This window comes from Drosophila bipectinata, chromosome 3R (assembly GCF_030179905.1).
Source record: "Drosophila bipectinata strain 14024-0381.07 chromosome 3R, DbipHiC1v2, whole genome shotgun sequence".
In the NCBI taxonomy this organism is placed as follows: domain Eukaryota; kingdom Metazoa; phylum Arthropoda; class Insecta; order Diptera; family Drosophilidae; genus Drosophila; species Drosophila bipectinata.
Window position 1 is genome coordinate 8,540,837 of NC_091739.1, and position 12,680 is coordinate 8,553,516.

At 40.7% G+C, this 12,680-nt stretch overlaps 1 protein-coding gene across 1 annotated transcript in view; it reads left to right on the forward strand.

The window, feature by feature from the left end:
* side-VI (sidestep VI) overlaps positions 1-12,680 on the forward strand; it is a 75,192-nt gene that overhangs the window by 48,055 nt on the left and 14,457 nt on the right. The window contains exons 8-12 of the mRNA XM_017246725.3: positions 2,078-2,229; positions 2,294-2,438; positions 5,524-5,654; positions 10,351-10,510; positions 12,331-12,539. Of these exons, the coding sequence (XP_017102214.2) occupies positions 2,078-2,229; positions 2,294-2,438; positions 5,524-5,654; positions 10,351-10,510; positions 12,331-12,539 (797 nt within the window). The remainder of the gene's footprint in view (positions 1-2,077; positions 2,230-2,293; positions 2,439-5,523; positions 5,655-10,350; positions 10,511-12,330; positions 12,540-12,680) is intronic.

Here is a 12,680-nt window from a genome sequence, read left to right on the forward strand (position 1 = left end):
TGATGCCAACTTAGTCAATTAATGTGGCGACAGAAAGAAAGTGGGGTATGCTTAGGAAACGACCTTGAAATAATAAGCGGCGGTGGTCCTAACCAGGTTTTTCCACTTTCCTGTACAGAAATTCTGATGTTTTTTCGGCTTTGCGTGTAATGATAAAGTGAAAGAATGGGAAACGGGGCAGTTGAATAATAAGTACGACCTTAATTAGTTAATTTTATGGCCACTAACAATTAGATTACACCCGTCACGACACTCCGTCCCACAAAAACAAACACAGCACATGCTTATAACAATTATGAGCATTCCTCATTAGCACACAATTTAAGCCCCAAAAGGGCCGGTCGATGCCCGAAAGTGCAGCCTTTAATTCAATTAAATGTATTGCATCAGGCTCAGATTCAGTCGCAACGGTGATCAAATACGATGAATGATGCCCCAGAAACCATTTACTATAAAATAATCCGGTTTGCGTAAAAGGTGTAAAGACAACATAATATTTTGATTCGTCCTCCAGACCATCTCCAGCGCGCTGGAGCGTCCTCTTTAAATGATTTTTCAATGCAAATGTGCATAATTAATTTAGGTAGGAAAAAAGTGGTTCAGCTGCAACAACAACAGGTCGATTTCTGTGTATTTAAAAAAAAATACAATTTCATTCTACATGCAACCAATTCGAAATAAAAACAAATGTAAAATGTCATTGAAATAAATATAATTGTACATGCTCGTGGCTCCCCTTAGGGCAGGGTTTTTGGTTTTCCTCTTTTTATTATCGCATTTGGGTTTAACTGAAATGTCACGCCTTTAAATTAACGCTTAAAATACGCGGCCAACCGCAGAAAGTGTAACAGCGGAAAAAAATAACAATTGCCTTAACTTGGTTGAATCGCAGAAAAAACATACATATATATATGTATACAGGGCATTGAAATATTAATATCCTGGAATGTTTGCATAGCAAAAACAAAGTTTACTCAACATATTTACTCATTTAAATTAAAAAAAAAAATAGTTTGAAATAATCTCTGCTAGTTCCAGCCAAATGATTCTCCCAACAACCAATGCTAAATGGGTGAATTAAATGCCAATTGAAAGCCAAAGTGAATAATTTACAATTTTGTTTGAATGCAGCAAAGCCGAAATGAAAAAATAGAACTGTGGAGCATGAACACAATCACAATGATAGCGATAACGACGGGAAATTGTGTAATGCCGATAATGAACCCGGACCACGGACCAGGATCCCAAAGTGTTACGTGACCATTTTGGGGTGGAGACATAAATATGTTGGTTATTGTTTATTTGTTTGGCTTCAGTTTTTCAATTTTGTGGGTAAACAAATTGCTGTCACCGTGAATATTAACAAATATTCAAATTACATAAATATAATTACATGAATATTTATTGGTGGAAATTTAACCCATTGTTTGTGATCTACAAATCCGAAAATTCCCGATGCCAATTGGACATATGCCAATTATTTATTGAACGGCTATTTATCCGTCTGGATTCGGAAAGGGGGTTTTTCCTTTTATGATTATTATTTGATTATTAAAGCTATCTTTAAATTTAAACGAAATTCTTATTGTTGATAATTCCAATTACTTTCTTTAACGCGTTAATGCATTGATATTTTAAAAGAGAAAGAAAATAGCTTATCGTTGGCATCGCCTCCAATGGTAAAGTTTCTTTATTTCTGAAATTTATCATGCGAATTATTTTGGCTTTATGGAAAACAGAAATATTTTCTGCCATATACGAGATATTGTTGCAATCCCTCGTTATTCTTGTTGCATTTGTTGGCGTTGCTAGTGGCAATCGTAATTTGTTGCAATTAATTTTAATTGCATTGCCTGTCATTTCCATTTCGATTTCGATTTTTCACACACAATTTGAATAAATCAACAAAAAGCTGCTGTCGCCCCAAATGGAGGAATCGAAATACATATTATATAAAAACAAAATAAAATAAGCAAAGGGTGGGGAATGAAAGCCAACCTTAAATGGCATTTAAGCAAATAAATTAAGGATGGAAATTAATGTTTGTACTATCATAAACAAACTGTTTTCATTACAGTGCGGCCGCTGCTCGTGGAAATCAGTTTCAACAACCAGCCGATGTCCGCGGACCGAAAATACGAGATCGAGTGCCAAGCGATCGGATCAAGACCTCCAGCCAAGATTACCTGGTGGATGGGCAACCAGGAGCTTCTTGGTCACAGTCAAAAGGTAATTAAAGGAAAACATACATACGAGTACTTCATAACAGTAACTTTTATTATTCGATAAAAAGGTATCGGAGGATGGCAATGTGAGCACATCGGTTCTTTCAATCACTCCAACAAGGGAGGACCATGGCAAGGCCCTATCCTGCCGGGCCACAAACGAACTTGTTCGCAATGGCATCCGTGAAACAGCCATGAAGTTGAATGTGTTCTGTAAGTATGGATATTGGTATTTTTGGCTCATAAAATAAATAAATGACTGTCAGACTGACTCGTAGTTAAATATTATGCCCAACTGAGCCTAAAAGCACCAATTAGAAATTTCCAATGTTAGTCACCCTACATCGAGACCCCTGAAGGACTGAAATCAATCATTTTCCACAATCATTTTACCCAAATATTTTGTGTACCAGGAACAACTTCCCCGCCTCCGGTTTAATAACGCCCCTGTTTGACATATGCCGCTGCTTTACGAGGGCCACATAAACCATCGATGGGCCTCGTAGTGGCTGTTCTCGTGCGATCCCATAAACTATGTCAACCGCTTATCGCCCATGTCCTTTTGGGAATCAATACTGTTTTGCATACCAATGCCATAGAGACCGGCTGAGCGGAGGGGGATTTCGAACTCAGTTCCAAATATTGGCGGGCTTTACATAATACATTCATTTTTTGGTTGTTTTTCTTTTTGTATTTTATTTTTGCCTGCGGATGGCTCGTATGTCACACGATTGTTTTATGGGGCGCGTCAACAATGTGCTGGGGGTAAAGTTTGTTAATAAAATTTCTATAGAAAAATATTAAAAAGAGGAGGCGCTGGCAAGAAGGCAAGTTTGCGCACACTATGCGAGAAACCCGAAAGCGCACTTTAAGCCGCACAATCAACCCCATCCGCCACACATATGGAGGAAGAGCCCTTAATGTTTCAATACTCCGCCGGGAGACTGGTGTCCTCATCTTCCTTTGACTGTGACGACAGCGTCTTGGGCAAACAGTTGCCACGTCTATTATCTAAAAAGCTTGCCGCCTCGTTGTTCCCCAATGCCATTGAAACTTTTACTCCTTTCGGTGGCTGCCATGATGGGGTTGCTGTAGAAAGAGCACTGAGCAAAAAGTACGTTTCTAAAGATTGAAGTTAATGTTTCATATTCAAGAGATAGACTTTCCCAAAGGGTTCTTGGCTCAGTGTAGGACTGTCCTATGGGAAAAAGTCGGGCGCAGCTTCTGCGCGAGCGCTGATATAAAAAATTAGATAACAATTTCAATTTCCATGCTCATTTACATGTTTATAGCGTGCTTAAAATATTTTGGCCCCCTCCGTGCTGCTTCTCCTGACATTTCCTGAGATTTCATATTTCCCGTCCTCCGAATTTCCAAGTCCCCGAAAAAGATTTTGTGTCTTTTTTAAGCGCGCTCTTTGTTTGCCTTTTGCGTCGGGGGTAAATTGAAAAGTTGATGCAATGTCTGATGCTGCCAGGAGTTGAGCAGGGGCAGGTTGAAGTTGACGCTGCCAATAATTTTCTCATTATATTACATCACATTTAGCCAGGGTCATAAAAAAGTTATCTCTAATATCTTAATCTGGCTACCTCGACGGGGGCAGACCTCTTATTTTCCACACAATCAACCCAGGTTAGGCTGCCGGAATGAAATCAACAGGAAAGCCAGGCCAAACCCAAAAATTAAAGTCATATCCGTAATAAACTTAATGACACGGCAGCTTTTTCGAGAGGACTCTGAAGTGGAGGTAGTGAGGGAGTGGGATAAAAGGGCACCCTTATGCAAAAATTTACTTACAAATACACTTATTTCATGAATTGGTTTTGTAAATTTTCTATCCAATTCTGTACTGAATCTTTAAAAACTATAAACAGGATGTGCAACGAAAAGTTTCTGCTGAAATTGAATAACCATCAGCAAGGCTATAAAAATAGGAAGAGGAAAATAAACTTTGAGCTTAATGTTATTTATATGGCCAGAGAGGCTAGTGGAATCAATTTAAGGGCTGCTAACGAGAACTTGTTCAACTTTGTGCAATAGACAATGACAAGGCCCACACATACAAATACACACTCATTGGCCAGGACACTGCTAGAGATACACTCTCGGGCGAATGCAGCTGCAACATTATGTGGCACTGGCACTCAAAAGTCGTTACGTTAAGCTGCAGTTACGACTGGGATGGGCTGGCTTGGCTTTTTCCTCTCGTTTTTGGAACTTTCAATGGGAGGAGGCAACTGGAAGGGGTCAACGAGATGGAGGACCATAAAATGCATTAGCCAGACGTAGTTGGCCAGCTTGGCCAGTGACAGTTATTACCACTTAAGCCCATCCTAACCGCAACAGGGTGGCCTGCCAGCCACTTGGGGTTTCCTATGGTGAATGTCGCTCTGTCATTATGCACTACAAAAAATTCATCAATTTTATTTTTCGCTGTATAATTAATTTTTCTCGCAATTTCAAATTCTCTATTTAATATTAAGTTTTTTTAATAAAGGAAATACGCCTTGACTTAATCAAAATTTTTACTTTGTTTCTATATAAACTAGTGCTTTTCTTGAGTGCTTAGATCTCCCCTAGGCTTCTTTTGTTAAGTTTTTTGTTACTGTTCCGACTTAAAGTCACCGCTAATGAACTTGTTGAGCGGGAAAAAGATAGATGCCAACGAGCGAAACACTACGATGCTGGGGATCTAGGGAAACTCTTTAAATTATGCAAACTGCTTTGACTCGCTCTTCCTGTCTTCTTTGTCCTGGGCACTCCTTGCCATTCGGATGGAGCCCATTCTTATTCTGTGTTCTGTGTGTATGTGTTAAGGCACTTTTCATTTTCATTAACAAGTCTTTGCAAAAGACGAAATCGGCTTAAAGAAACTTGCTTATAGAAGCTACTACCCCTCCCTGCCTCCACTCCTTAGCCTATAAGGGAAAAAAGAGTAAGCAGCCAGAGACCCAAGACCAAAACTACGAGCAAGGAAAAGTTGCCAAAAACAATGTGCAAAATAATAATAAACAACTAGAAGGTGGAAAAGGGAAACAAAGGGATGGGAACCTAGCGGAAGGGAAAACGAAGCGACACTAATCACAGATAAGCCTAGATTAGCCCCCTTTTCTCCACCCACTCGCACTAGCTACTGCTCCTCAGGCCTTTCTTGGGCTTGAGTTGAAGGATTGTCCAAAACAGCAAATTACGCTTGCAGAGCCCTACCAGAATCCAAGCCCGAATCTAAGTCTCAGGCTTCTTCAAATGAAAACCATGCTCATCCAGTGCTCTTTCTGTTCTATTCTCTACTTTGCAGTCATACCCACCTTGCAGCTGGACCTGGGCTCCAATCTAAATCCGGAGGATATCGAGGAAGGCGATGACGTCTATTTCGAGTGTAAAGTGCATGCAAATCCGGCTGCTTATAAAGTTGTATGGAAACATAATGTAAGTGAGCAAACAAAAACTTTTTTTGACTTGCAATATTTATGAAGGGTTCATCGAAAAGTAAGAGAAAGCTATAAAGAGCCACTGCTCCAAGTGTCAAGAAGAATAAATTCTAGAAAAAATACCTTTACGATGGCATTGCAAATATTTTACGTTGAATACAGATTTTAAATATGTGTTTTTTAATCTTTGCAAGTAGCTTTGTAAGACTATTATACATTTATTTCAAGGTAATTTTTGGTTGTCTTTAAAATGCGAATAATCCTTTTGAAGCACTTATAATAAGTAATGGTTGAACTTATGTATCTTTTTGGGTACTTTTCATAGAGAGCTGACCTTCAAGAGTACTTCGAATGTTGCACTAAAAGCAATTGACCGAATAACTGCCAAACTTCCGGCAATTCCCAAGACATTGGCGTGCCTCACACACGAACCTCCGGCTGGGTAAATTATTATGAAGGCAAAATTAAGTGGTCATTTTTACTGAATTATTGGCCAATTATTTTAAGGCAATTGAGCCAAGTGGCCAGCAGACAAGGCTAAGAATTCGCCAAGGGCGGGAGTTTGGAACAAAAGAAAGTTTTCAGGCAAAAATATTTGTTTATTAGTTAGATCAGAAAAACAATCGCTCGCAAATAAATGTTATTCAATGGCGAACAAGAAGCGAATCAAGTGTATGAATAATATGAATGCTAATTGAATTCATTCACAATGAAGTACATGACCCAACAAAGACCCAAGCTAAACAACAGCACCAGCAAGAGAAAAACCAACAACTTAGCCATAACTTTTACCGAAAACAACAATAAGCAAATACAAATACTCGAAGACGACCGAAAACTTTTTTGGAATGGGGCGCGGAACACAATGTAGTCCTAAGGAACTTCCACAATATATACATAAAGGGTAGGAGGCGGCTGAGGTAGATAAAAACTTTATATGAAATAATAATTTGCCAGGGACAATGGAGGTTCGCTTCAAGGGCTGATTTCATTCGGTTGTTCTATCTAACATCGAACAGAATGTTAATTATATAGAAACTGGCGACTGAGAAAGGAAATACATGGTGGAGAACAATCAATGAGCTTTAGAAGTCAATGTTAAATGCAAATGAACTGATGACAGGGCTGGCAAGAGTAAAGTAAATCTGTATCGAAATAGGAATACCCTAGTGAACTTCCTTTATGCAAATAATTATAAGATTAATTCTTTTTAAGAAGTAGTACATATGTACTACTCTTGTTGAAGTCATAAAGGAAAATTATATTTTGAACTGAATTCAGAACTCTTACGAAATGGGTATTTAAGATTTATGACACCCTAACAAGCAAGCTAGTGAAGCACAGTTGGTTAGTTAGTTGGAAATCGTCACTTGCATTTATCCAGCTCAGCGTGAAATCCCCTGCAGCTTTGACCCCTCTCGTTATTCTTCGTTTTTCTCCTTTGCCGAGTGTCATAACAATAAAAGTTCACTGCGGCAGCACAAAAATGGAAATGAAATGGATACGAAACTAAGCCAAACATCCACACACTCTGGAAAAATAGTAAAACGAATGGGGGTAGGTGGGGGCGGGCATTAGACAGACAGCGACACTTGTTCGTGTGCACATGGCGTATGCGTAATGAGTTCAAGGCCAGGCGGAAAATTGCAAATTGCAAATGTCTTGGGCCAAGTCAAGGAGAATAAGGCAGGAAGGCAACAAGGCAACAAGGCGAGAAGAAGCCAAGTCGGGCATTCATTAAAAGTCAATTGTTAATTGGCAACAAGAGCAGTGAGTACTGCAAATGCAATTAAAAGTCAAATCAAGTTAAATCAACTCGGTTGCACTCAGTTAACAAGTAAATTAATTTTTGTTTTGCCACCACATCGATTCGGTTTGAACAATTCCTTTCCGCAGAATGTCCCGAGGGCAAAAAGCGGAGCCAAGTTAACTTGTCTTCGTCTGTTATTATTCAATTAGGCAAGCTGACAATTAACGACGAGCTGGCAAATTAAATTAACAATTAGTTTTATTAAACTTGTTCACAAACACACACTCGCGCATATATATGAGTTTGTTGAAGGAAAGTTCCCTAGTCCTTGTCCGTGGGAGTGCGTGCAAAAGTTATACATGTTCATTAACAACAACAAGGCAGCGAAGAAGGAGGAGCATAACTTTGATAGAATCGTTGCCGCAGCAACCAGCCAGCCTCGTATGAATTCCATTGGCAGTAAAAGTTATTTTGCTCACACACACGCATTCGTCTAAGTTGTGTCAGAAACCGCAGAAATAGCAAACATAGCCGGAAAATTTGATTAGAGAACAAAGTCAGTGGAAAGGACTTTAAAGTTTGCCAAGAACTTGAAAGCAAAAATTAAGGAATTCATACATAACGAAGTGGTCACGGTGGTAGACAGTTTAAACGTATAAGTAGCTCTGTTTGAATAATTATTTGCTTATAGAACTACATTTATTTGAAATGCTAAGCTAAACACAAGATTCGTAGAATTCTAAACCAAATCCAACTCAATCAGGCCGATCTATCAGATAAATAACGGGCACTAATTGGGTATTTATAGTCGGAACAAACATCAATGACAGGCCAACAGGCGAACAGACGAACTCGAGTTGGCGCTTGAGGAGTGGCAGGCAAACATGTCGAAAACATGGCCGAGAGACAGACAAACAGAAATGGCAACGCATAAAATGCGCCATTAGCATTGAGGGGCTCTAAAGGGTTATGCAGACATCATCAAGTCGGGCGGGAACTGGGTGACGGCCGATGGTGGGTGGCGGGTGGCTGGTTGTGGGTGATGACCTCGCCGGAGAGAAGGGCGGAAATTCTGCAGCGGATGTGCCCCGAACTATTTGAAATAATCCTCAACGCCCACTCAGGCGTAACGATTTTACTGGCCTACCTTCTTTTCTGCTGTCTATTTGCCTTTGTTTACACTTTTCTTTCGTTTTTTTTTGCTTTTCGGCTGCGGCAACCTTGAACTTTATTTACTTTTCGTATATGCCTGGCGACATTTTTATTTGTTTTATGACAACAAGGTCGCTGGGGCAAGCCACTGTGCGCTCCCTCTTCCATTTTGGCTATTTAAGTTAACCCTACGGGAATTGAGGCTGCGCGGAAAACGAAAAAAGGATCTCGGCCAGGACGAGTGCGGTGTACACAGTACGTATACTCTATGCCCTGGGGGATGTTCTGCTCTTTAAACGGCTTTAAACATGTCAAGGCAAATGCTAATAAGTAGATGAATACATCTACATGTACTTATCCTCTCTGCCATCTGCATCGGCATGCCACTCAAACAATGCCAGCAGTATCAATCACTTGGCCCCCAAACAAATGGAATTGAATAGCCGAAATGTCAGCCGTGGACAAACATTGTTATGTTCTGTCTAACCATCTATATAATTGTTGACATCCCCGCAATGGAAAGTGCACACATCATACGACAAAAGACCAAACAAAGGACGTGGCGCGATATACCCAGGATTGAGACTGCCACCTCCCCAGAGAATACAGATATATGAACTGTGTCATGTCCTTCATGGCTCCTATCTCCTCAGCCTGTCTAAGTTTGAGCCTGGCCTATTTAGGGCACTTGGAAATATAATTCTTACATTTAGTCATGCAAAAAATATATTTTTGTAACTAATATATTAAGATAACCATTATAATATTTCTTTCTGAAATAGTAGCCCCACTTGATACATGAACAAAATACTTACATAGATGATTAAATACTTAACGTACAAAAGTGGTTATTTAAAATAAGAAGTCCCATTAAATATTATTTTTTTTAGGAAAAAAACCTTTTTTTTGAGAAGTGTGGTAAGTTTTCTTGCTGTTTCGCCAAAGTGCATTGTTTCCATTTATTTTCACCCACATCCAGATATAGGCATCACACTATGGATGTGTGCTAAGGTCGTCGAGGCTTTGTTCGGGCTGGCTCTGGCTTTTTGACTTTTGTCGGCCATATTTATATACAGTTTTATTTCTGTTTATTTCAATGCTTTCATTGTTGCTCCTTTTCTCCCAACCCCCCGCCCTGCACCATCCGCCAACTGCCTACCGCACTTCCCGCCTCCGGTTGTTTGTTTGCTGAGCTCGGGCAAAGTGCGAATTTGTTTTGCTGCTAAATGGCACAAGGCTCTGGGGAAATGCGTCAAAATGTTGTCGAGTGCCGGCCCGATGGGGAAAAGGCTACAAAACCAAAAGGCGGGCATCGAGCTTCGAGCATTATTCCAAAATGAGAGCGAAAGTGCGGAAAAGGCGCTAAGAAGGTCAAGCCTCTGTAAGCATTTGGATGCGAGAGGACTCTGTGTGGGTTATTATTATGCGAGTGTGAGGCGGGAAAACTTAAAGTAAATATTGGCTGATTTTTCAGTTGCGATGCCAGGCACGTAGGAAGCCATCTGAGTCAAGACTCTCTAATGAAGCTTCAAGCTCAAGGATGCATGAATTTATGGTCCAGAAAAGATATGTGTTGACCTTGTATCGGGATGAATTGTATTAACGCTTGTTTTCTTAAGAGAAGTTCGAAAATATGTAGCTTTTCTTTGTTTTTTATGTTAAAGTGTAAGCTGCCAAAAGAACAGTAGGTCTTGTATGTCCTTTATGTTATAATTAGTAATTAAACTAAGTCTCTTTATACCCAACCGAATTAATACCTTACTTAATCATAACCTTATCCTGACAATTGCAGCACCAAATCATCCAACACAACCAGCGCGCCGGAGTGATTGTCAGCAGCGGGGATCTGGCACTCCAGGGAGTCACCCGTCATCAGGCCGGGAACTACACCTGCACCGCCTCCAATGTCGAGGGGGATGGCGACTCCAATGTGGTCGAGCTGAAAGTGATGTGTGAGTATTGAATGGCGTGCGTTTGCATCGGCGATGGGAATGCATGGGGTGCACCGGAAAGACATTTGCGGAATATGTTGATTTGTGGCGCCTCAGTCGACCACACTCACCTCGCTATTGTGAATCGGGTGCCGCGCAATATGCTGGCTGACCCATAAAAACGCTTTCATTGGCCGGGCCAGGCCATTAACGAATGTTTCGCAGGGGCTTTCAATAGAAAATGGAATGCCCCACTATGGTTCTTTGGATTTGGCTTTGCCAGTGGTTCTGCTTTCCGATGCTCGGGCTGCTGATGTTTGGTTTCTCGAGTGGACCTTTGACACACAAAAACGAGCATTATTGAGTGTTCGAGTACGTCCCGAGATGGGGATAGCAGGGCAGCTGGCAAGCAGCCGAGGAGAATGGGCACTGATGGTGATTTCCCTGCCATTGTGCGCTCGTGCGGGCCGCTTGCAGGTTTATTGCGTATACGCCCCATTTTTGTGGGCTGCTCGAAAGCTTCTTTGTCTGCCGCTTCAGTAAATAGGGTTAAATATGAACCTTCCAAAGAGTAAAATGCAATGGTACAGTGGTGTGTTAATAAAAAATATAAAACTAATCAATAATTAAAAAAAATTTTATTATTTTTCCAAATATTTTTTTAAAAAATAATCAAATTACATTTGTTGTCATAAACAAAATGTAAGATAATGCAGTGTTCGGCTTAAATTATATAGTTCATTGTTTCAAGGCCGGACCGCAAATCTTCTGCTCAATTTGTGCCGGATTCCTGAACTTGGCCCCGGCTCGAGTCAAACTTTGGTTAATTAGTTTGCCTTTTTCGAGCAATTTAGCAGGCCAGAGATCCCTCTATTCATTTTACCAGCCACCCCGCCTGCTTTTGTGGCCTTATGCTTTGGTTTTTCCGGAGCCATTTCCCTTTTGTCACTTCCACTTCAACGTTTTATTTTTTTGTCTGCCCTGTTGGGGACTTTTGTTTTAAGCACAGCTTCCGTTGGCCGCAAAACTCGAACACAACTTCCTTTGCAACAGCCACCTCCTCTCTTGTGCTCGGTGTATTCCCACACTTCCCGGGTGGTGCTAAAAATTTGTTTACGGCTTGCCCAGCTTGGCCTGCAATATCGACAGTTGTCAAATGGCACAATAAATTCGCCACTTGCAACTTTCAACTTTCCCAAGTTTCGTGGCTGTGGCAAGAGACATTGAAAGATTTTCCCCGACCAAGGATTAGAAAATTGAATTTTCTTGGCCTGCATAACTCTATGCATTTCACTTTTCTGTTGCCAAAAGTTGTAGCTGCCCAAAGTTTTTGTTTCGTTAAGTCGCTTCCAACTCTTATTTTTGTAGTTTTATAAAATGCATTACGAGTTGAATGCACAAAAATATTCAAGAAAATAAAGGATTTCAAAAAAAATTTTCTTTTTGGCAAAATTTCAACTTTGGAATATTTAAAAACAAATCCACAGAGAAACAATAAAATTAAATATTCTGATAAGTTTTCAACCCTATTTAGCCACAGTTTTTTATTGATTATTTGTTTGGAAGTGCTGTTTTGGAAGTGTCCTTTGTATCCGTTCTCTGTTTAGTTAGCTGCTTAAATGGCTAATACGAAATCTCGGTACAGGCTCTTAGAGAAATAACTTTTCTACTTTGGATTTTTCGTCTAAAGGGTCACCCCAGAACAAAGGGCTTTCGTCCAGAGTTCGTTGCGATTATTGATTCTGGCTGCAGTGGCAAGTGCAGTAGCAGATGCTCTACAAATAACTTTGCTCGAATCTACCCACTCACTGATTCTGGTTTTCTTTGTTTCTGCCCTACAGACAAGCCAATTTGCCGGCCCGATCAAAAGAAAATCTATGGAGTGGCCCGAAACGAGGCTGCCGAAATCGTTTGCGAAGTGGATGCCTTCCCGCCGCCAGAGAACTTCAAGTGGTCCTTCAACAATACGGCGGAGACCTTCGACATGCCGCAGAGCGGTTTCCGACCCCACTCCGCCCAAGGATCCACCCTCACCTACACGCCCGTCAAGGTAAGTACCAACTGCTTGATCCAGTGTCCAGGAAACCCACTGGGAACCGACAAATGTCGACGGGTAGTGGGGCTCAATGGGTAGAGATGCGTGACCCATTTGTCGTGTTAAATGCTAAACACGCCAGCCACTCGATTATTT